The sequence below is a fragment of the Callospermophilus lateralis genome, chromosome 14 (assembly GCF_048772815.1).
Source record: "Callospermophilus lateralis isolate mCalLat2 chromosome 14, mCalLat2.hap1, whole genome shotgun sequence".
Classification (NCBI taxonomy): domain Eukaryota; kingdom Metazoa; phylum Chordata; class Mammalia; order Rodentia; family Sciuridae; genus Callospermophilus; species Callospermophilus lateralis.
Genome location: NC_135318.1, coordinates 78,863,176 through 78,889,292, shown reverse-complemented (window position 1 = coordinate 78,889,292; position 26,117 = coordinate 78,863,176). Strand labels below are relative to the sequence as shown.

Sequence of the window (26,117 nt, the reverse complement as noted above, 5' to 3'; positions counted from 1 at the left end):
TACTGTGGGTCCCCCTTTGGAGGCATTTGACAGACACCTGTTCTCACTGCAAGAGGGTCTCTTGGCATAATTAGCCACCATCTTTTTAAAGGTGTGGTTTCCCTTTTCTGTTTTCCCTGTACATTGGCGTCACCAAAAAGCATGTAACTTCCCCGTTGGATATACAATGTTTTGCTTACTTGTTGGGCCATTTCTGCAGTGACAAATATTTGGCTGTCACTCTGCATTGAGGAAGGGATGTCTTAGGATCATCTCCTTCCAGGGGACTCTAGTTATTTCTGAAGCTTTTTCTATTCTGGTAGAATAAGCCTAACTCGTACAGAAATGGTGTCTACCAATACAAGCAAATACCTGCAAGTTTCTACCACAGGACATTTCTGTACTGGTGAATCATAGAAAGGTTACATTTTTACATATTGAATTTATGGTAGGCTGCCTCTTAGTCTTTGGATTGTTTGAGTGCAAAAGACACAGTTCTGAATTCCTTGCTGATGAGTCCATTGCAGGCACGACCCTCACTGGTGGGGCTTGAAGAAATTGACCAAGCCACCCTCCCCACAGCGAGCTGTCTTGTGAAAGCGTTTTTATCAAGAGCAGGCCATTGTTTCATGCAGAAGTGTGAACACTGCACTTTGCAGTGTTATCCTAGAAGTCAAGATTTTCTTTACCCCTTATCTTCTCATCAGTATGAAAAGACGTGAATCGGTCTGATTCAAGCTGAGGTTCAAGGCCCCGATAAAGAGTTTGTTCTTTCTTGCCATTTAGGTTGCTCTGTCAGCAGCCTAATTTCTCCTGGTCACTTAGATGTCAATCTTCAGATGACTAGGATAGTGCTTAGTTGCCACCTGCTTTGGTATGACCGTGGTCTATGTTAATGCCAATATTTTCAAGGGCATGCTTAATGCCATTGTTCTTAGCTGCAAGGACTCTTCTTCCCTTCCACATAGTTTCAATGCTTACCTTCTTTCCTTTGACCTGTGAGAGCTCTTGTCAGAGTAATTAGCTTGACTTTCTGGGTTGAAGTTTTAGGAGCAAAGCCTCAGCTTTCAATCTGTCTTATTTCTTGACTGCAGAGTATACAGCTACCCACTGGCCATTGTCCATGAACTTGCTTTTATCACTGAAGAGGCCCATTCTGGCTCAGTGATAGACTATTGAAGAAAAAACACTTTCTGAAGAGTCTCTAAGCTCTCTGAGCAGTCATACCATCTGCTGGCATGAGGGTTGTTTGATTTAAGGTGGGCGTGGTTTCTCTTGAGATTGACATTGAAGGGTCTCAGAGGATAGTCTGGAATCTCCCTATCCTCCCAGCAGTCAGTTGACACCAGTAATTCTGTTCCAGTACTTCTGTTTGAGCCGCATCAGGACTTGATGAGGAACATGTAGAGTAGTGGGTTGTCCTAGAAGGGTTTCTCAACCGCTTGTAGTAAATCACAAACAGCTCTCATGACATGAAGGCAGGAGGACCTTTCTTTTTCTGTGAGGTCAAGTTGTCTTGACAGATAGGCTACTGGTCACAGTATGTCTCCAGTGCCTGTATGAGAACTCCAAGGACTGTACCTTGTTTCTCATTTAGTCTTAACTCCTTTGTGAGTCAGGCAGGCCTAGGGCAGGGCTGTCATGAGGCTTTCTGGTGTACAAGTCAAATGTTTGATTTCTGTTCCTTTTAGAGCTTCCTAAAAGACAGACATTTAGCTATTAGTCTAAAATTACAGACATTTAGCTATTAGTCTAAAATTAGGGACCCAAATGTGGCAGAAACATGACATTCCCAGGAACATATATTTCTGTCTCTTGTTCCTGACTTCTTAATATAGCCTGCTTTTAATCTGACATTCAGGCTCATTTGGAATTCCAGATAGATGACTATTTTACAAAACTGAGCCTTTTTGTGGACACCCCACCACATGAGGTGGGATGGTTTAGTGCAGCAGTAGTATTTGAGAGGCAGTGTTCTTGGTTACGGTTGGCTGTAAGCAGGTCATCCACATAATGCAAAAGGAGTCCTTTGTCCAGCTCTAACTCTCTCAGCTACAACTTATGATAACCTCATTGAACAATATAGAAGAGAGTTTAAATCCCTGTGGTGATGTGTTATTTTCATATTGAATTCCTGTCACTCAAGAGCAAATGGTAATTAGGCATTTCTTTTCAGTGGGATGTAAAGAATTCATCTTTTCATTGTGGTGCTATGAACCAGCCACAGTTACTTGGCATTGCAGTTAGCAATAAATTATGTTCTGTGGGCTGAATATTCTAAACAATGTTAGTTATAGCTCCTAGGTTTTCTTGTACAAGTTGGTATTCATCACTGTGAGTTTTTTTCCCCTTTTGTTTTTTTTTGAACAAGCAGGGCTGGAGTACTACAGGGTATTTGATAAAGCCAATTCCATACTTATTGTAAGAATTTGTCCACAAGAGGCTGGATTCCTATGAGCACTTCTCTTAAGGGGGTACTGTTTCTTCATGGGCAGGTGACCTCCTTCTTCAACAACATCATGTTTGTGATGACTTTGATCATCCTCCTCATTGTCCCTTTGACCTACACAGCCTTACTCTCATTTTAGCTGACTTCCAGCAGAGTAGGCTGTCTCCTTTTCTGGATGGCAAGTGGAGACTGGATCAGGACATGATCTGGTGGCACTTGTAAGTGGAGTCATGGCTTTTTGGGTGAGAAGGTCATCTGAATACTTAATTTACACAGCAGATCTCATCCAGGAACTGCATTGGACAACCTGGCACTGTACAAAACTCTGCCTTAGTCTTCATATCCCAAGTTGCAATCAAGGGATTGGAGCACAGGATGTGGTTGAGCCTGACATGTCACTGTTATGATTATCACAATGTCTTCAATTTCAGACGAGTCCCCACTCTCAGTTGCACCCAGGGGCTCCTGCTGAGCCTCCTCTCAGTATGGACATATTTTCCATGAAGGGAGACCATTCCCATGCTGTCTTTAGGCTCCCTTCATGACCTCTTTGTGGGGGCTGCCAACACAACAATAGCTGGCTTTAGTTTCTGTTTTCCCAGGCCATACCTTAAAGGTAAGATCAATTAGCTGAGACGGGTGTATTCAGTTTGCCCCCTCCACCCATTGGAGATTTTTCTATGGCCAGGGTAGTCTGTCCAATGAAGTTCACTGTTGTTATAAAGAGATTTTTAATTTTTTCTGTACCAGGGATTGACCCAGGTTCCCTTCACCACCGAGTCATGTTGCCAGCTATTTTTATGTTTTGTTTAGAGGCAAGGTATCCCTAGGTTGTTTAGAGCTTATCTAGATTCCATAGGGGCTTGCAGAGTTGCTGAGGCTTGTCTCAAACTTGTAATCCTCCTTCCTTAACCTCCCAACTTTCTGGGATTTCAAACATTCACGACCACACCTAGTCCATACAGAGATGTTTAGGGGCCCCCTTCTATAAAAACCAGCGGAACCAAGAAGCAGGTGCCTGTATTCATAGGGACTCCAGGAGGCCATTATACCTGCTGAGCTCTGAGCAGAAGGTAGGACTCCATTCAGAGCCACCTGCTTTCAAGCAAATGTTCAGAGGTTCAGGACACTAAAGGTGGGGGAGCTTGCACTGGAGGCTTGGTCTCTCCTCAGCTACTCTGACCTTGGTGGACAGTCAGGGCCTGGGTGGTTGGACCTGGCTCTGAGGCCAGACTGGTGCCCTATTTATCTCCACATGGTCATGAGCCCTGCTGGTTGTGGTGCAGCTGCAATGCAGCCTGGGAAGCCCAGGGCCTTTGGCATTTTTAGTCAGAACTTAGCTGCGTTTTTGTCCAGAGCCTGTGAGGTTGCAGATCTCTCATTACTTTGGCCATCTGCTTTTATCCGCAGCTGTTTTTCCTTTTGCAGTTGTTTATCCCCTCCATCTTCCTGTACATTTAGGCTGATAGGATACTGTCTTAGGAACAATTTCTCTGCCCCTGTGCTGAGTGTCCCTGGGCAAATGGGTGTCGTGTAAATCTTAAAAGGAGACCATCCCTTCCTTAAGTCCCAGTCTAGCTGTTCCACCACCAGCTGCCATGTTCTTTGTGGCTCTCTCCAGGTTGGGCAAGGGAAGTGGAAGGCAGGGCAGAGCGGGGTCCTCTTCACTTACCTCTCTAATCCCCAGCAACTTTTCTGGGATTTTCTTCTGACATAGGGCTGGTTTTCCTGACCCACAGTGGGATGATCTGCAGCTGCCTGGGATTGGGCTGAGAAACAGTGCTAGCCCAGCTTTCATTTTCTGGTGTCTTTCTATCCTTGCAAGAAGCAGTGCCTTTTTACACCATCAATTTAGTCTCAGGCCATTTGGGCTCCTCATGCAATTACATGAATATCTGCACATGTAGAATTTCTTCCATTTACCTACCTCTGACACCCGATTCCAATAGCAAGATTATAATAGTTAAGGAAGTCATTCAGTGGCCTGATTGTTACGGTTAAATATCATCTTTTTAAAGACAGACTCATACTTGGCTCTCTTAGCCAGGATTATTCTGAAGAGTCTATAGATGGGATCAATGCAGAATTGCCCATGTGTCAAAGGGCCAGCAACATTCAATAAAAAACAGAGTGAACCAGAGTGGATCCTCCAAACCAGGACCAACTGAAAGGACCCTTTAAAACAGACCAGATGGGGGCACATTTCATAGATCCCCAACTGCTACTTAAGCACAACTCTGACACCAATGGTGCCATAGATGCCCACAGAAAGAGGGACCTGGTGCTCCCCTGTAGCAGACCTGATATGTGGAATCCAGGGTTGCAGTGTGCACACAGGGGGAGCTTGCCAGATGTCCATGTTGGCATGACTTCACTGCATTCCTTTTCCCAGAATAGGCCCATGGTGGAGCCCCACACCATTCAGGGAGAGAAGACAAGAGGTTCTTGAAGCCAAGGGGCCTTGGCAGCTGCTGGGAACGCCCCTCAGACTCTCCCTTTACTTACAGGAACAGCTCCTCCAGGACAACCTGAGACAATCACCTGTCTCCTAATTCTCCAGGCTCAGCTATCAATGAGCTCATCAGCCAGCTTGCTCTTCAGGGTGGAAGTGGGGTTGCTCAGAGCACCAGACCCATCCAAGAGGGCTGGAGCAGGACACTCTCGGTTTTCTTCACAGTGACCAAATTTGGCACTGATAGCTTGGTCCTTGTTCTCAATACTCATCCAATACTGAAATCAAGGTTTTGAAGAAAAGGAAAAGGTAGTTTTGTTGCTTTTCTACCAAAAGAGAAATACAGGGGACTCCGGTCCCAAAGGCTGTGATTCTAATTATAAGGTGAACAGAAGTCCTTTTAAAGTGATAACTCAAAGACTACCCTCCAGCTGAGCCCTGTCCAGCATCATAATTCCCTTGAAGCCTTGAGAGACCTATTTCTTAGATCTTCTTGTGCCATCCCTAAAGTCTGGATTTCTTGATTCCCACAGTGCATGAGCTCAAGGACATATAACCTGGTTTAAGTTCTGACTGAAGACATGAAGAAGGTTAATCTAATTTTCCCCATGGTTAGGGAGGCATAGATGGAAAAGAGAAAGAAAAAAAACAAGTCAGTTGTAAAATAAGCCACAGTGGAACAGCAGCAAGGGTTATGTTCAAACCATGAAATAGATCCTGACACATTCCTAGGGAGAAGCAAATAGAACACCTGCCAGGTGGGAGTGTCTGGGGTTGATGAAGAATAGAAAATTCAGAACCTGCTGATCATTGTGGTAGATGACAGTCTTCATATGGCCTCAGTATGGGGCACTTAGTGAAACCACGAGAGGTCAGAACAACAGAAAGAACTGGGGATGTAGTTCAGTTGTAAAATGCTACTGGGTTCAGTCCCCAGTATCCGCTCCCCCCAAAATGCAGATGTATGATCAAATAATCCTTTACTGAAAAGCCAGCATATACTTAGGAAGGGACAGGAAAAGACTGTGTTTGGGCTGAGGTGGAGGTGGGTCAGACTCCATGGGAGTAGGCAGGAGGGAAATTTCAGCAATTTTACTTAATAAATATTTTATTTATCCTCAAACATTCATGTTTCACATTGGGGAAAAAACAGTGGATTGTGTTTTATGCATGCATTCAGATTTACTAGGAAATGTCAGTGAAATGTGCCAATCATCTGGGCAAGCATGCGTGTTTGTTCCTCATGAACATTTACCCTTACTTATTTTGATGTCATTTTATATTACTTTTGTTGATAATCTATGGCATTGAACACTTTTCTTATGTGGTTTTTAAATCTAAAAATAATTTCCATCATTTTGTTACATTTAATTTTTGTGTTAATAACTTCTTCCTGTTTTACATATTTTACTGAGAATATTCTTCCATTTATATTTCTTTCATACAGATAATTTCTCAGGTAAGATAGTCTCTTTTTGCCCCATGCTACATTCTTATGGACTGCTCTACCTTTTAATGGAGTATAATTTATCAATCTGTCCTTTGGACTTGCTTGATTTTCTTATATAGAATTCTTATCATCCAGGAGCAGGTGTTGAACTCCCAGAGTTAAACCCTTCAATTAAAGCCTCACCTCCAGAAACTGATTATTTCTGGAGATACATATTATCCATCAGTCTGGCTCTAGAGCTTATGAACATGTTTATTCCATTGAAAACAGGTTTTCTTTTTAAAATGTGAGACAACCAAACTCCTCACATGATGTTTGTTTTCTTTCTTTTAACTCTTTTGAAAAAAAATTACTGCTCTGTAACTCTCATTTTAAATGTGTTTAATAATTACATTACTTTTTGGGCACCTTTTGTTTGCTAAGATGTAACAGACTAGGAAAGAATTGTCCAAAGCCTCAGTAATGCAGGCACTAGTCTCCCTGGCTCCCTTCCTGGTGCAGCCAGGCCTGGCTTGTGTGGTTCTCCTGTGCTGAGGGCAGAGTTGGCTTGCTGGAGCCACTGAGTTGTAGTATGACACACACACTGTGGCTCCATGTCTAGGAGGAGTGGGAGTAGCTCAGTAAAGAAAGGGAAACACAAGTCTGCCAGTGCCCAAAGGCCAGAGTGAAACTGCCAAAATGCAAAACTCCCTTATGAGTATGAAACTGGCTGAGAGGAGCTGCAGCCCACAGTGTGTCACTCTGACATCATTCAGCCAGAGTTTGGATGTACCTCCTGGCACTCTATGCCTGTGTGAGGCCTGATAACACTCCCCAGTCATGGATTCTGGGTGGGAACTGCAGTTAGAAAGGAGGGGGTGTCCTTCCACAATTGTATAAGACTTTGTCATGATTCTTGAGCTCTGGAGTGTCTTCTACTTGTGAGGCCCAGGTGGCTTTGCTGGGCTTGTGTCACCCACTGAACTGCAGGTCATGCAAGAACTCTAGGAAGGGTGCTAAAGTACCTAGAATGTGAGAAAATAGAGAAATCTGCAGATTTTAGGCAAAAGGGAGAACCAGCCGTGGAGGGACTTTGTTCTGCCTAAAATTAGCTCCAGTTACAGCTAAGTTTGCTACTGTGGCAATATGGCCCTATCACCCACTGGATGGTGGGGTGGTAGATCAGTCTGCAGCTGGAACCATCATTGGTTACAAAGAGCCACCATTGGACATCTCTGGGTCTCCACAGTTTGTGCAGAGTACACAAAATGTAATCCTGGGAGAAGCCACCTTGGTGGATGTGGTTCCTGTGTAGGAGGTGCCTTGTTGACAGTAGACATCAGCATTTTCTTTCTCCCCAGGGTTATTCATTTTCTGTGCTTCTCCCACAATATGAGAGACAGGATCTCAAAACATAGACCCTGTTCTCTCTATAGCTGCTCACAGGAATGACAACAAATCCTTCATTTTTGAGTTTCCTCCAGATTCAAAAATATCAATTTTCCTTTTACAATTCATAGGATTATTAATATTTTTACCCATGCAATATTTGAAACTGACAGAGTATTTTAATTGTCATATACCCCTAAGTAGTAGATGATGCTTTTGAAAATGCTTGTTTTTAGGAGGTTAATATTTCACATTGGTGGAGAGCAAATTATTACCAGACTCTTTTCAAAACCTTAGTGCCTTCTTTTTTCTTCCTTAGGCACAGTCACCTTATCACCATATTTTTGACAAGTATTGTGGTTTATATCTGGGATGTCTCCAAAATCTCACATGTTGAAATATGGTGCCCAGTTGCATCAAGGTAGAGAGATGGGCTTTTGGGCCATGATTGGATTATGAGGGTTCTGACTTTTGTGGACTAGCCCATTAACAACTGAATAGACTGGGAGGGGAACTAGTTGGAGGAGGTGGGTCATTGGAGCAGCCCTGACCAGGATCATCTTCTCCCAGCATCTTCCTCCTTCTCTGCTGCCTGGCTGCCATGAGCTGAACAGCTTTTCTCCCTGCTCTTCTTCCATGATGTTTCTGTCTTGGAGTGAGACTACCATGGCCTGAGTGCTCTGAAACTGTGAGCTGAAATAAATGTTTCCACTTCTAAGTTGTGACTTTTAGCTATTTATGTCACAGAAATGAAAAGTTCAGTACAAACGTTATTAGGTGGCATGTTCTTACTCAGTTTTTCCATGGTGCTGGATTTCAGAACTATCTGGGTATGACACTTGGTATCCACAGGGGTATTTCTCTTAGAATGTCTGTAGACCATCAGCCTCCTGATTATCTCTTCCCAGAGGACAGACTTATGATTGGAGTGGAGACTTGGGGGAAAACTGGTTGACTTGGGGTTTAGCGGCATCTCATTTTTTCTATTTTGTCTATATCTGTAACCCCTTGGAACTTGAATGTGTTTGCCATAACCTTCATTGCATGAAGATTTTGTTGGCCTACAAATTGGATCATAGTGTTGAGGGGGAAACACAAATTATTCTCCTCTCTGTATTTTCTCTGAGTTGTGAATACAAGGAGAATATCCCAGAGTTCAAAGAACACCACACACTTCAGGGTGTGTAAGAATCCACAGTGTACTTTAGTGTGTAAGAATAGGAAGAATGTCCAAAATGTCAGGATGTTTTGACTTTAACCTTGGGTCTGACATGTCTATATTACAGTCAGCTTTGCAATTCCTGGGCTCATCACCTTCAAAAGATTTCTTACTTCAGCTTCAACTTTTCCCTAGCTTTAAAATGTATTTTATTAGTAGAGCTTCAAACAAGAGAAAATATATTCAAAGCCACAGGATACAGTTGGATTTTAGAAAAGGAGTTCAGCCTTATGTTATTTTAATTAAACGTTTTATTTGCCTTTCTTCTTCTCCCAAAGTGTTCTTTGTGGGTTTCTCATGTGCAAGAAGAGAAGGGGCTGCTCCTCCCAGCAGCCATGTTTCTTATCTCACAGGTTACCTAGCCCGCCATTACCCTGACCACATTGTAACTTAGTATTCCTTTAATCTCGAGTGCTAGCTAACTGAGCTAAGGTCTAGGTTAATACAGTCACAGAGCCCTTTTCTCCAAGAACATCACTATAGAAACTAGATAGTGCGCCTGCATAGTTATCTTAGTAGGTTCAAGGGGAAACTGCTGGGCATTCCAAGTGTGGGAAACAGTTTCCTCGTGAAGAACACTCAGCCAGGCATCCTATGCTTTTGCACAGGCATTTCCTAGTAGCTAGGCATTCATGTCTTTGCACAGAAACTTCCTAGCAGCCAAGCATTTTGTGTCTTTGCACACAAACTACCCAATCACCAAGCATGCCACAATCATGAGGTTTGTTAGAGACCCCAATCCCAAACACAGAACCCTTACATATTTTTTGAAAAAAAAAATGGATGCTTTTGTTATTCCTCTTGAGGTATGAATGTAAGTGCTTTATATATTTGTTGCCTCCTGTAGACATAAATACTAAGTTTGGCCAGCATGGTGGGTGGTACATGCCTGAGATGCCAGCTACTCAGGAGGCTAGTTCAGGAGGATTTTATGTTTGAGATCAGCCTTCACAAATTAGGGACAACATGTATTTTTTTTTTAATTTTTATTGTTGGTTGTTCAAAACATTACATAGTTCTTGATATATCATATTTCACATTTTGATTCAAGTGGGTTATGAACTCCCCTTTTTACCCCGTACACAGATTGGAGAATCACATCGGTTACACATCCACTGATTTACATATTGCCATACTAGTGTCTGTTGTATTCTGCTGCCTTTCCTATCCTCTACTATCCTGCTCCCCTCCCCTCCCCTCTCCTCTCTCTACCCCATCTACTGTAATTCATTTCTCCCCCTTGTTATTTTTTTCCCTTTCCCCTCACTTCCTCTTGTATGTAATTTTGTATAACCCTGAGGGTCTCCTTCCATTTCCATGCAATTTCCCTTCTCTCTCCCTTTCCCTCCCTCCTCTCATCCCTGTTTAATGTTAATCTTCTTCTCATGCTCTTCCTCCCTACTCTGTTCTTAGTTACTCTCCTTATATCAAAGAAGACATTTGGCATTTGTTTTTTAGGGATTGGCTAGCTTCACTTAGCATAATCTGCTCTAATGCCATCCATTTCCCTGCAAATTCTATGATTTTGTCATTTTTTAATGCAGAGTAATACTCCATTGTGTATAAATGCCACATTTTTTTTTTTTTATCCATTCATCCATTGAAGGGCATCTGGGTTGGTTCCACAGTCTAGCTATTGTGAATTGTGCTGCTATGAACATTGATGTGGCAGTATCCCTGTACGCTCTTTTAAGGTCTTCAGGGAATAGTCTGAGAAGGGCAATAGCTGGATCAAATGGTGGTTCCATTCCCAGATTTCCCAGGAATCTCCATACTGCCTTCCAAATTGGCCGAACCAATTTGCAGTCCCACCAGCAATGTACAAGAGTACCCTTTTCCCCACATCCTCGCCAGCACTTGTTGTTGTTTGACTTCCTAATGGCTGCCAATCTTACTGGAGTGAGATGGTATCTTAGGGTGGTTTTGATTTGCATTTCTCTGACTGCTAGAGATGGTGAGCATTTTTTCATGTACTTGTTGATTGATTGTATGTCCTCCTCTGAGAAGTGTCTGTTCAGGTCCTTGGCCCATTTGTTGATTGGGTTATTTGTTTTCTTATTGTCTAATTTTTTGAGTTCTTTGTATACTCTGGATATTAGGGCTGTATCTGAAGTGTGAGGAGTAAAGATTTGTTCCCAGGATGTAGGCTCGCTATTTACCTCTCTTATTGTTTCTTTTGCTGAGAAAAACCTTTTTAGTTTGAGTAAGTCCCATTTGTTGATTCTAGTTATTAACTCTTATGCTATGGGTGTCCTATTGAGGAATTTGGAGCCCGACCCCACAGTATGTAGATCGTAGCCAACTTTTTCTTCTATCAGACGCCGTGTCTCTGATTTGATATCAAGCTCCTTGATCCATTTTGAGTTAACTTTTGTGCATGGCGAGAGAAAGGGATTCAGTTTCATTTTGTTGCATATGGATTTCCAGTTTTCCCAGCACCATTTGTTGAAGATGCTATCCTTCCTCCATTGCACGCTTTTACCCCTTTATCAAATATAAGATAGTTGTAATATTGTGGATTGGTTTCTGTGTCCTCTATTCTGTACCATTGGTCCACCCGCCTGTTTTGGTACCAGTACCATGCTGGTTTTGTTACTATTGCTCTGTAGTATAGTTTGAAGTCTGGTATTGCTATACCGCCTGATTCACACTTCCTGCTTAGAATTATTTTTGCTATTCTGGGTCTTTTATTTTTCCATATGAATTTCATGATTGCTTTATCTATTTCTACAAGAAATGCCATTGGGATTTTGATTGACATTGCATTAAACCTATAGAGAACTTTTGGTAATATCACCATTTTGATGATGTTAGTTCTGCCTATCCATGAACAGGGTATACTTTTCCATCTTCTAAGATCTTCTTCTATTTCTCTCTTTAGGGTTCTGTAGTTTTCATTGTATAAGTCTTTCACCTCTTTTGTTAGGTTGATTCCCAAGTATTTTATTTTTTTTTTTTTGAGGATATTGTCAATGCAGTGGTTGTCCTCATTTCCATTTCAGAGGATTTGTCACTGATATACAGGAATGCCTTTGATTTATGCGTGTTGATTTTATATCCTGCCACTTTGCTGAATTCATTTATTAGCTCTAATAGTTTCTTTGTAGACCCTTTTGGGTCTGCTAGGTATAGAATCATATCATCTGCAAATAGTGATAATTTGAGTTCTTCTTTTCCTATTTTTATGCCTTTAATTTCTTTCGTCTGTCTAATTGCTCTGGCCAGTGATTCGAGAACTATGTTGAACAGAAGTGGTGAGAGAGGGCATCCCTGGCTTGTTCCAGATTTTAGAGGGAATGCCTTCAGTTTTTCTCCATTCAGAATGATGCTAGCCTGAGGCTTAGCATAGATTGCTTTTACAATATTGAGGTATGTTCCTGTTATCCCTAGTTTTTCTAGAGTTTTTAACATAAAGGGATGCTGTACTTTGTTGAATGCTTTTTTGCATCTATGGAGATGATCATATGGTTCTTATCTTTAAGTCTATTGATGTGGTGAATAACATTTATTGATTTCCGTATATTGAACCAGCTTTGCATCCCAGGGATGAATCCTACTTGATCATGGTGCACATTTTTTTTTTTGATATGTTTTTGTATTCAATTCGCCAGAATTTTATTGAGGATTTTTGCATCTAGATTCATTAGAGATATTGGTCTGTAGTTTTCTTTCTTTGAAGTATCTTTGTCTGGTTTAGGAATCAGGGTGATGTTGGCCTCGTAGAATGAATTTGGAAGTTCTCCCTCTTTTTCTATTTCCTGGAATAGCTTGAAAAGTATTGGTGTTAGTTCTTCTTTAAAGGTTTTGTAAAACTCTGCTGTATACCCATCCGGTCCTGGGCTTTTCTTAGTTGGTAGTCTTTTGATGGCTTCTTCTATTTCCTCAATTGATATTGGTCTGTTTAGGTTGTCTATATCCTCCTGACTCCATCTGGGTAGATCATATGACTTAAGAAATTTATCGATGCCTTCACTATCTTCTATTTTATTGGAGGTATAAGGATTCAAAATAATTTCTAATTATCTTCTGTATTTCTGAAGTGTCTGTTGTGATATTGCCTTTTTTCATGCCGTATGCTAGTAATTTGAGCTCTCTCTTCTTCTCTTCGTTAGCATGGCTAAGGGTCTGTCGATCTTATTTATTTTTTCAAAGAACCAACTTTTAGTTTTGTCAATTTTTTCAATTGTTTCTTTTGTTTCTATTTCATTAATTTCAGCTCTGATTTTAATTATTTCTTGCCTTCTACTTCTTTTGCTGTTGTTTTGCTCTTCTTTTTCTAGGATTTTGAGATGAAGTGTGAGATCATTTATTTGTTGGTTTTTCCTTTTTTTAAGGAATGAACTCCACGCAATGAATTTTCCTTTTAGAACTGCTTTCATTGTGTCCCATGGATTCCAATATGTTGTGTCTGTGTTTTCATTTATCTCTAAGAATTTTTAAATTTCCTCCTTGATTTCTTCTATAACCCATTGGTCATTCAGTAACCTATTGTTCATTCTCCAAGTGATGCATGATTTTTCCTTCCTTCTTTTATCGTTGATTTCCAGTTTCATTCCATTATGATCAGATAAGATGCTTGGTGTTATCTCTACTCCTTTATAATGTCTAAGAGTTGCCCTGTGACATAATAAATGATCAATTTTGGGGAAGGATTCATGTGCTGCTGAGAAAAAAGTGTAACTGCTTGATGTTGGGTGGTATATTCTATATATGTCAATTAAGTCTAGGTTATTAATGTATTATTGATTTCTATAGTTTCTTTATTCAACTTTTGTTTGGAAGATCTGTCCAGTGGTGAGAGAGGTGTGTTGAAGTCTCCCATAATTATTGTATGGTGGTCTATTAGACTCTTGAACTTGAGAAGAGTTTGTTTGATGAACATAGCTGCACCATTGTTTGGAGCATATATATTTATGATTGTTATGTCTTGTTGGTGTATGGTTCCCTTGAGCAGTATGTAGTGTCCCTCTTTATCCCTTTTGATTAACTTTGGCTTGAAATCTATTTTATTTGATATGAGTGTGGACACTCCTGCTTGTTTCTGAAGTCCATATGAGTGATATGATTTTTCCCAACCTTTCACCTTCAGTCTATGTATGTCTTTTCCTATCAAATGCGTCTCTTGTAGGCAGCATATTGTTGGATCTTTTTTTTTTTTTTGATCCACTCTACTATCCTGTGTCTCTTAATTGGTGAGTTTAAGCCATTAACATTTAGGGTCATTATTGAGATATGGATTGTTCTTCCAGCCATATTTGTTTATTTATGTTACTTAACATGGTTTGTTTTTCCTCTTTGATTATTTTTTCCCTTTACTGTATTACCTCCCACTGTTGGTTTTCATTGTTATTTTTCATTTCCTCTTCCTGTAATGTTTTGCCGAGGATGTTTTGAAGAGATGGTTTTCTAGCTGCAAATTCTTTTAGCTTTTGTTTATCGTGGAAGGTTTTGATTTCATCTTCCATCCTGAAGCTTAATTTCGCTGGATACACAATGCTTGGTTGGAACCCATTTTCTTTCAGCGTTTGAAATATGTTGTTCCAGAATCTTCTAGCTTTCAGAGTCTGTGTTGAAATTCACCTGTTATCCTGATTGGTTTACCCCTAAATGTAATCTGCTTTTTTTCTCTTGAAGCTTTTAAAATTCTCTCCTTATTCCGTATGTTGGGCATCTTCATTATAATGTGTCTAGGTGTGGATCTCTTATGATTTTGCATGTTCGGCATCCTGTAGGCTTCTAGGATTTGGGATTCTGTCTCATTCTTCAAGTCTGGGAAGTTTTCTCTTATTATTTCGTTGAACAGATTGCTCATTCCTTTGGAATGGACCTCTATACCTTCCTGTATCCCAATGACTCTTAAGTTTGGTCTCTTTATGTTATCCCATATTTCTTGGATGTTCTGCTCAAGGTTTCTTAAGAGTCTCGCTGAGCTGTCTATGTTCTTTTCAAGTTGAAATACTTTGTCTTCATTGTCTGATGTTCTATCTTCTAAGTGTTCTACTCTGCTGGTAGTATTCTCATTTGAGTTTTTAAGTTGGTTTATTGCTTCCTGAATTTCTAGGATTTCTGTTTGTTTGTTTTTTATAACCTGTATCTCCCTGTATAGTTGATCTTTTGCTTCTTGGATTTGTTTATGTAATTCATTGTTGAAGTGATCTTTCATTGTCTGATTTTGCTGTTTAATGTGTTCTTTGAGACTCCAGATCATCTGAAGCATGTAAATCCTGAATTCTTTATCTGACATTCCATCTGCTGCAGCTATTACCTCTTCTAAGGTTGAGTTGACCTGCATTGCTTGTGGTCCTTTCTTTCCTTGTCTTTTCATACTGCTCGCGTTTCTTTCTGCTTGGTGAAACTGTTGTGTTATTGAATTTTCCTCCCTATATATTTATATTGCTCTTGTATTGCAGGGGCAGTCAGCGGCTGTGCTCCTTCTCCAATTGAGGTGATCTATCACGCTGGCGGGCCGCTGGGCCCCTTCTCCAGGTCGCGTGGTCTGCCTACCTTGCGGGCAACGGCTGGGCCCCTCCTCCAATAGGGGTGATCTATCTACCACGCTGGCGGGCCGCTGGGCCTGTTCTCCAGGTTGCAGGTCTGCCTACCTTGCAGGCGCGGTCGGCGGCTCTGCCCCTCCTCCAATTGGGGGTGACATGTCTACCACGCCAGCGGCCTGCTGGGCCTCTTCTGCCGGTCAGTCGTAGGTCTGCCTACCTTGCAGCGTGGGCAGCAGCTCTGCTCTGCCCCTCCTCCAATTGGGGTGATGTGTCTACCACGCCGGCAGGCCGGTGGGCCTGTTCTGCTGGTCAGTCGCAGGTCTGCCTACCTTGCAGTCATGGGCAGTGGGCGGCGGTCTGCTCTGCGCCTCCTCCAATTGGGGTGACGTGTCTACCATGCCGGCAGGCCGCTGATCCTACCATGTCTTAAAATATAAAATAAAATGGGCTATAGATGTTGCTCAGTGGTAAATCTATATATAGTCCCTGGATTCAATCCCTACTGCAAAACAAAATCCCACTGAGTGTGAATACTTTTTCCAATTGAGTTGTGGGTCCTTTCTCATTTAAAACTAAATTAATAAAATTGGGAAGCAGAGAGGTCAAAGGTCAGTGACTTGTTATTAAGTAAATCTTGAGCCTACAAAAGAAGGTCCTTGGGAACCATATTTTTTGTTTCTTGAGACTCATGTTTTCCAGATATGGGTTTGAATTATAGGCAGTCACTTCTGAGAAGGAAGCCTAGAGAAGGAGGAGGAAGATGTAGTTGGTTTCCAGGTGTGTAGCCCAGGTAAGGGATGGCTTTGCCTTTTCCTTTTAAACTACCTTATATTTGGAATGGGTAGACCTTTATATTTCTACATTTCAGGTTTGTGCTTTACATGTTTTAGCTGCTGAGCATTCTTTCTTCTTAGAATAGTCAACTGTAACTCTTTAAATATATATGCCCAGATATACCCCCTAGGCTGGGGCCTTTGTTCTTACATGTTCACCTAAACCAGGCCAGGCATATATGAACTGCAGGATTGACAGGATTTGATAAATGGGTATCAGAATGTTTTGGTGTCCTAGATTCCCACTGAGGATGTATGTATGAGTCATTAGATATTGCTGAAGAAGTGTACCATGCTTTGTTTATGTTCCATCTGGATGCTCCATCATCTATAAATGCACTATAGTTAATGAAACACTCATTCATTATCCCTTAGTACGTCCTGAAAGAACAGAACAATTAAAAGTGACTCAATCATTAGAATGCCAAGGAAAGTCTACTGAAATACCCTATTATATCATTTAGTTTTGATTTGGCCACTAATGATGTGTCCTTTTATGTCGATTGGCACATGGTAACAATTTATTCTATTATAGCTATTTTATCCTTATTTGCTTTGTATAAATGCTATCTGCCTGATTTTCCCCATACAGTAATTTTTGTCTCTTTGTCTTCATGTGTATTGATAGACTTTTTCTTAATAATCTACATAAACCATCATATTTGATACAGAAACTCTACTTTCTTAGTAATTTTTCTTTGTGTTTTGCTTTGGGGAATGCAGCCTCTGCCTTTGGTTTACCAGGGATACTTTATTGCTGGAGGTTCTGAAGTAGACCACAGACTTTCATTTTATTCCACCTGCAGCTGACAGACATGCACCTCATAATCTCCTTGCATTTTCCATAAATGGAAAAAATTATATCTTTCCAAGTGCCTGAAAATTATAAAGTACCTCAAAATAAAATTTGATTCACAGGGAAAAAATGAACATTGTGGATCTTATTTTATTCTCTATCCTTACATATGTGTATCTCAATAGTGTCTTTTAAAATAGCATCCACCCCAAATTGATTTATATTTCACAAGTAACTTATTTTCATTTGCGTGAAAAATTGTCTATTGGTTCAGCGTATAAAGTTGACATTTCTATGTGTCTCTACGTGAAACTTAAATATAATTTGATCAATCTGATCTTGTTTCTTCCTAACATGTTTGCATTACTCTTCTTATTTATGATCATTGCCATACTCTAAAAATTCTTTTAACATTCCCATTTCATCTCAACTTTAATGCTCCCCTGCATTTTTTTTTTCTGAATTGCAACTCAAATAAACGTGGGTAAAAATCAGGATCTACCATTTTTTACCAGTGTTTGGCAAATGTCACAAAAGATTGATACAATTACTGCCATCACATTCTTTTGGTTATCTGCACTAAGACATGGAAAATATTTAGAGTGAGAAGAATATATTTGAAATGTTCAAAAAGGATTGTCATTGATAGTTGTTATTTTAATAAAGAACATAAATCTCTTAAAATACTTGAACTCAGATCCTTCAATGTTTTTTTCTTATAGTGGTCTACCTCACTGCTATTGAAGAGTTTCTCTTAGACCACTGGCACTAGGATCACCAAATTGGAATCATTGCTAAATATTCAGAAAACCATTTCCAGTCTCAGACCCACTGAACTAGGGTCTGTATTTTAGTAAATCTCTGATTTGTGGCTGTGCATTTAAAATTTGAGAACCATCCTTCTTACTCACTATAACTTTCTCTTCTGAGAAATAGATGATTTATCTTATTCTATATAAATTGGAATTAAAGTGTATATTACTATAATATAATGCCTTAATTTTACTTTTTATGTAATTGTAGTATATATACTTTTTAAAAACTTATGACACTCTTTTCTCTGAGTTAGATAATAGAGAATATCACTGTGTTTCAAAGTATTTTCCTGAATAATTAAAGTGACTCAATTATTTGAGAGCCAAGTCTACTAACTCTCATTTCATCTTCAGTCAACTTACAAGCTCTGTGAATTGTCAAATGGTCAATGTGCTGTTAATTTACCTATTCTTATTTCAGGAACTGTTGACATTCAGGGACGTGGCCATTGATTTCTCTGAAGAGGAATGGGAATGCCTGGAGCCTGCTCAGCGGAATTTATACAGAGATGTGATGCTAGAGACCTCCAGAAACCTGGTCTTCCTGGGTGAGCAGAGCTTCCCTTCAGAGTTCCTAATTAATCAGAATTCCTAATTGTACAATTTCCTTCCCTTGATGAATATCTATTGGACACTTCTGTTCTTCATGAATGAGTCTCAGATTCTTGCTTTCAAGATGAAGAAAGGTTTGGGCAGTTTTTGTTACAGAGAAGAAAATGTTAATGCCATTTCTTTCAGTCCTTGGTTTCTCCCTTTCTTGGGTTGATATATACCGTTCACTTTAGATTAGTGGTACTTACGGTAATTCAGTGATATGGAATGATGTGACCTACATGTCGAAGTCCAATTTATTCCCTTTATGGTACCAGAATAGAAGTATCAGTAGTCACATGGAGAATCCCAACAAGTAATCATTTCATTTTCCAATGAACACATCTTATTACTAGATTGTATTTGAGCACCTTCCTCTGGAGCAAAGGAGAGAGCCCTGAGTCATGTACCCAGATGGATAGAAATTCATGAATCAGATGATGTAGTTGAGAGGCCCAAAGATCAAGGAAGAAACCAAACTTCCAAATGTTGGTGGAAAATTATCATGCCACAGAAATGGTTTTCCAGAAGCTTATTTCCTTTTCTGTCCTAGAAGGACAGGTAATGCCCTATTTTTAGCATGTATTCAACTTCTTTAGTCTCCTCCTTCTCCTGTGGTGATATTCCAGTACATTCAAATTAACAACCCAAACACTTTTCCTTGTGAGGGTGAGTGTGATTTGACAGCATTTCCACTATTGGGGGGTGTCTCAAAAATCTGCACATTCATGGAGACCACTAGGTGAAGGCATTGTAATATATTAGTGTCATAAAGCAGTTTCTTTAATATAACTTATATACTTATTCATTGAAATACCCTGTCACAGCCTCGTTTGACTCACATGTGGAAACCAAAAGTTCAGAGTAAGATGGTTACCAGCTACTGCTGTGTTTTGGGGAATGTTGGCCAAAGTCTGCAAAATATTATTTTAATGGGCATCAGAAAGTCAAAAGTTGTTTTGTACTATATAGTGAGTATCATGTATTATATTCTTTTTGGGGGGAGTTACCAAGTATTGAACCCCAAAGCACTACTGAGCCACATCCCCAGCCCTCTTATATTTTTCAGTTTGAAATGGGGTCTTTCTAACTTGCTTATGGCCTCACTCTATTATTGCAGATGGTTTGAAACTTGGGATCCTCCTACTTCAGCCTCCTGAGTTGTGGGAATTCCAGGCTTGTGTCACTATACCAGCTAATGTACTGTATTCTTGACAAAGGGTTATAGAGTGAATGCAGTGTTTTGTAAGCAGTAACATGATAATTATATGAAATAATTATTTTAAATTATTTTTAAAATAATTTAAAAATACCATGAAATACTTGGTAAATAAATGACATTGAATTTGTTAATGAAGTGAATCAGTAAATGAACAAAATTATAAAAATTAAATCAAGTCATTTGTCTTGATCACCATGTAGTAAGTTTATCCAGGTAACACTGACATTGTGTGTGTGTGTGTGTGTTTACCATTAAAAAGGTTTGTCTAAATCTCTAATGAGAGATCAGAGGCTCTTTACCCTCTTTTGAATATTTGTGTTATTGTTATCCAAAATCTCTCTGACATCCAGGTTTGTGTCATGATAATAGAAAGTGGTTTTCAGACAATTCCCAAAAAAAGCCAGAACTGTTCAAGGTTCACATTATCCTTTTTCTATTGAGAGAGAAGAAGGTAGTGGGTGGATTTTTCCTAATTGTACAATGGTATATTCTCAAGGAGAAGACCTGTAGTGTATAAAACTACTACGCTTTTCTTTTCTCTACCACATTATTCTTCTTAATGACATACTCATGATGAATACTGTGAACTCTCACCATGGTTTGGGTAATTCTCACAAAGTAATTTTGTCTATCCATTGTTATTTAGTCTATATATTTACAGAGTAACTGTGGCCTTTAATGTTACTATTCTACCACCCTGCTAATGTCCTGACTGCTATAATTTCATGTTGTATTAGCAAGAGATATTTCAAGTATAATATGTAAACTAATTGTTATTTCTTTCAGCCATGATCTCTCATCATACTCAGGAAATATCACCAGAGCCTGGCTTAGAACATTTATTGAAGAAAGTGATAAAGAGAAGATATGGATATTGTAACCTTGACTATTTACAACAACAAAAAAATGGAGACTATGTAGGTAAGAGTGAAGGTCATAAATCATATTATAAAGGACAAGACGAATTAGTACTGACTATGCATAATGAAAATTTTACCATCAGCAGACCTCAAGAACATTTAACAGCTCAGAAAAATATTCAATGCATAACTGAAGGACAAGTTTCTAAAAGGGATCATTTTGAAAGTTTCTTTATGAACTGTCCATTATTCTGCAATGAACAAAAAGTTCCTTCTTGTTCCCAAACGTACACTTTTAATGATTGTGGGAAGGCCACAATGTACTCATTACCGCTTAATCAAAATTCAGATATAGATTACTGGAAAGTGTGTAACACATGTGATGAAACAAGCAATACCTTCAGCCAGGTCTCTACTCTAATAAACCAGTGTACTTACATTGGAGAAAACAATTACAAATGTAGCAAAACACAGAAGAACTCCAGCTCTGGTTGCAATATGAGAGAACATCAATGTGGCCATTGTGCACAGAACTCTTACAGAGATGACGAATGTGGAAACGCCTTTCCTCAGTGCTCAAAACTGATGACCCATCCAAGTACTCAGGGCCAAGAGGTGCCTTGCAAATGTGAGGAATGTGAGAGAGCTTCTAACCCAGCGGCTAGCCTTCCTCAATACAGTGGAGCTTATCCTGGAAGGGAGCCCCCCAAATTTAAGGAATGTGTCCAAACATGGAGTTGCTCACCCCTTTCTAAACACATGTACCATAGCAGTGATCAACACTGCAAATTTAAAGAATGTGACAAAACTTTTAATCTAAGACCTCCCCCTGTTAAACACCACAGAACTCATAGTGGAGAGAAACCCTACAAATGTGAAGAATGTGGCATATCCTTTAATAATTGCTCAACTCTTTCTAAACACCTGAGATGGCATAGCAATGAGGAAACCTACAAATGTAAAGAATGTGAAAAAGTTTTAAAGAATTTTTCAGTCCTAACTCAACACCAAAGTATTCATACAGGAGAGAAGCCCCACAGGTGTGAACAATGTGGGAAATGTTTTACTCAAAAAGTATACCTTACTGAACACCAGAGAATTCATGCAGGAGAGAAGCCCTACAAATGTCAGGAATGTAACAAAGCTTTCAAGGATCATTCAACCTTTACCAAACACCAGAGAATTCACATAGGAGAGAAGCCCTACAAATGTGAGACATGTGGCAAAGCTTTTACTTTCAGATCAAGCCTTATTAAACATCAGAGACTTCATACTGGAAAGCATCCCTACAAATGTGAAGAATGTGGGAAAGTTTTAACAAAAAGAGGTTACCTTTCTGAACACCAGAGACTTCATACTGGAGAGAAGCCCTACAAATGTGAAGAATGTGGGAAAGGCTTTCATCGAAGAGCACACCTCACTGAACACCGGAGAATTCATACTGGAGAGAAGCCCTACAAATGTAAGAAATGTAGCAAAGCTTTTAATGCTCATTCAGCCTTTTCCACACATCAGAAAATTCACACAGGAGAGAAGCCCTACAAATGTGAAACATGTGGCAAAGCTTTTAATCGAAGAGCACACCTTACTCGACACCAGGGAATTCATCATGGAGAGAAGACCTACAAATGTAAGGAATGTAGCAAAGCTTTTAGGGATCATTCATCCCTTACCAAACACCAGAGAATTCATACCGGAGAGAAGCCCTACAAATGTAATGAGTGTGGGAAAGATTTTACTCAAAGCTCAACCCTTACTCAGCACCAGAGAATTCATACAGGAGAGACACCCTACAAATGTAAAGAATGTGGGAAAAGTTTTGCTCAAAGAACATGCCTTACTCAACACCAGAGAATCCATGCAGGAGAGAAGCCCTACAAATGTGAAGGGTGTGGGAAAGGTTTTACTCAAAGATCACACCTAACTCAGCACCAGAAAATTCATGCAGGAGAGAAGCCCTACAAATGTGAAGAATGTGGGAAAAGTTTTACTCAAAGACCACATCTTACTCAACACCAGAAAATTCACACTGGAGAGAAGCCCTACAAATGTAATGAATGTGGGAAAGGTTTTCCTCAGAGTTCAGGCCTTATTCAACACCAAAGAATTCATGAAGGAGAGAAACTCTACAAATGTAATGAGTGTGGAAAAGGTTTTACTCAAAGCTCACACCGTACTCAACATCAGAGAATTCATGCAGGAGAGAAGCCCTATAAATGTAATGAGTGTGGGAAAGCTTTTAATCTAAGAGCATACCTTACTCAACACCAGAGAATTCATACCGGAGAGAAGCCCTATAAATGTAGTGATTGTGGGAAAAGTTTTACTCAAAGCTCACAACTTACTCGACACCAGAGAATTCATGCAGGAGAGAAACCCTATAAATGTGAAGAATGTGGCAAAGGTTTTAATCAAAGAGCATACTTTACACAACACCAGAGAATCCATACTGGAGAGATGCCCTACAAATGTGAAGAATGTGGAAGAAGTTTTACTCAAAAAACATGCCTTACTCGACACCAGAGAATTCATGCAGGAGAGAAGCCCTACAAATGTAAAGAGTGTGGCAAAGGTTTTACTCAAAGCTCACATCGTACTCAACACCAGAGAATTCATGCAGGTGAGAAGCCCTACAAATGTGAAGAATGTGGGAAAGGTTTTACTCAAAAACCACATCTTACTCAACACCAGAAAATTCATACTGGAGAAAAGCCCTTCAAATGTAATGAATGTGGGAAAAGTTTTACTCAAAGCTCAAACCTTACTCAACATCAGAGAATTCATGCTGGAGAGAAGCCCTACACATGTGAAGAATGTGGAAAAATTTTTACTCAAAGACCACACCTTACTGAACATCAGAAAATTCATACTAGAGAGAAGTCCTACAAATGTTAACATTTTGCTAAAGACTTTAAAAATGGTTCAACTCTTATTACACACTACATGAATAATAGGAGAGTGAAATTATACAAAGATCCAAATGTGACAATGTGTCTATAGTTGTTAATTCCTTACTCACTGAAGCATTGAGTAATGGGGAGAGATAATACAAGTGTAAAAACTGTTGCAGACCTCAGCAATTTCTCAAACATTGCTTATCACTGGAGAATTCATAATGCATAGAAACCCTACAACAATTTAAATACCATGTCCAAGTCTTTACTCAAATTTCAAACATTCTTTAATATTAGAAACCTGATATCTATAGAAAATGTAGAAAGACATTTGCCTGAAATAAAATGCCTTATATTTGGATATAAGGCCAATTGATAACAGCAAAATATCTATACTGAATAAATCCCTTGAAAAATATTTTAAAATATGGCAAAGCCCTTATCTGTAACTCATAACTTGAAGTGAGAAGAAAATGAGGAATTGCCTTTAGCTTTAAAAAAATGTTTTTAGTAATAGATGGACACAACATCTTTATTTTTATTTATTCATTTTTATGTGGTGCTGAGGATTGAATCCAGTGCCTCACACTTCTGAGGAAAGTGCTCTATCACTGCACTTCAGCCCCAGCCCTGCCTTTAACTTTTGCATAAAATTTATTAAATATTCTTGGCTGATGTAATATAAAAAAGAAATTCTCTCAAATAATCATAGAATAGTGTATAAAACTTGTCTCAAAAATTACTCAATATCTTCACTTTTGAAAACTAGAGAAAACAATCGTAACATAGATCTTTTTATCAGAAGATTTGTTCCTGAGAGTTGTTAATCTATATTTTCGAGACTTTACAGTGGATTTTGAAACACTTTATTCAGATTATGTATGGATTTTGTTACTAAATAAAAGTAAAAAGTGTTAATGTGTTAACATTGTTTTGTATTGAATCATGGTATTATGTCAGAGGTATCACACTGTTCCTCTTTACTAAGAGTTGCACATAACAGATAATAAAAACATTAATCTTTTTAGAAATAGCAACTTATTTGGAGAATAGTTTTCTCATAAATCAGATCTATATTTATTTCTTCTGTTTTTAATTATGGAGAAATTGATACAGGTATAGATAAGGTATAAGAACATGAAAATAAGCCCCAGAGTTCTTTATTTTGATTTAGTACTCTAAAATTTTATACTACAGGTGTCAGTCTCAGTGTTGAATATTTTTAATTCCAGCAACTCAAGAAGCTGGGGCAGGAGGATCCAAGTTCAAAGCCAATCTCAGCTACTTAGACCCTGTCTCAAAATATTATACAAAAAGAACTGGGGATGTGACTCTTAAGCACTAGTGGATTCAATTTCTGGTATCAGTTTTTTTAACTTTTATTTTATTTTTTAATATATTTTTTTCACTTTCTACGGAAAGTTAAATTGTAATTTGGGAGTGACTGAGGTGTTATTGCATTTTTTTAAAATATTTTTTTTTATCAAACATGATACATTTATTTATTTATTTGTCTATACATTTATTAATTTACTGGTGAGGATCAAACTCAGTGTAGGCAGGTGCTCTACCACTAAGTTAGAACCCCAGCCTGAGTTATTGAAAAATTTTGAATAATTTTCAACTTACAGGGAAGAATTGTAAATATTGGGTTTAGAGGAAAGTTTCAACACATGTACATATCCCATGATCAAATCAGTAATTCACATAACTTTCACACATCACAAAGTTTTCATCACTATGGGGAAAACATTGAGAGTGTTTCTTCTCATCTTTGAATGCACCACACATTAATAGCTGTAGTTACCCTACTGTATAATTGAACCCTAGAGCCCTAGTACTTGTTTTTCCCCCTAACACTGTGCTTATGAACCCCTCATTTACTTTCAGCACATAACCAGAAGTGGAATACCTGAATCACAAATTTATAAATTCTAAAGAAAAGGTCCAGTCACTCATTATGACTTCCTCCTTTTTCCAGTGGCATGTGGTTCTATTTTGAGCACTGTGACCCCAAATGCCACCTTATGTGCTTGTCAACAAGTCTGGACAGCAGGCTTTGAAATGGGAAGTTCACATTTCTTTTTTTTAAAGTGAGGGGTGTATGTGGTGTGTTTCATTTATTTGCCCCACCATAAGTAGTATAGTAGTATAGCATAAGCCACTCACTTAAAAAATTATATATATATATATATATTTACATCTCCCCCTAATTTTTCTTGTTTTCATGAAAGATAATCAGAGTTTCCCAAACAAAAAAGGAAATAACTGCTTCCAGATGGTAAGTCTTGAGCCCAGTCATCTATGAGAATTTTATAACCAGTCACCTTCAATACAGAAGGGAGACTGCTAAACCGATCAAACAAGAGATCAAGTGCAATAAGGGTGATTACCCTATCTCTACTTAACCTAAATTAACATGGAATACTGGTATTTTTTAAGACCTATATGTGAAACAGTATCACAATAAAAGGCACTTTATTTTTTGGTACTGGGAATTGAACCCAGGGTTGCTATACCAGTGAGCAACATTTCTACTTTATTTTTTATTTGAGAAAATAATGAATTTTTTATTTGAGAAAGGATCTTGCTAAGTTGCTGAGGCTGGCTTCAGAATTGCACTTCTCTTGCCTTAGCCTCCTGAGACCCTGGGATTACAGGCATGTGCCACTGTGCCTTGAAAGAAATATATACC

General features: G+C 39.1%; 1 protein-coding gene across 1 annotated transcript in view; it reads left to right on the top strand.

The window, feature by feature from the left end:
• The window catches only part of LOC143380099 (uncharacterized), a 30,884-nt gene extending 7,206 nt beyond the window's left edge, over positions 1–23,678 (top strand). Inside the window, exons 2-4 of the mRNA XM_077105162.1 lie at positions 18,277–18,403; positions 20,455–22,302; positions 22,375–23,678. Coding sequence (XP_076961277.1) covers positions 18,277–18,403; positions 20,455–22,302; positions 22,375–23,423 — 3,024 coding nt within the window. The 3' untranslated portion in view covers positions 23,424–23,678. The remainder of the gene's footprint in view (positions 1–18,276; positions 18,404–20,454; positions 22,303–22,374) is intronic.
• The last annotated feature ends 2,439 nt before the right edge of the window (positions 23,679–26,117 follow it).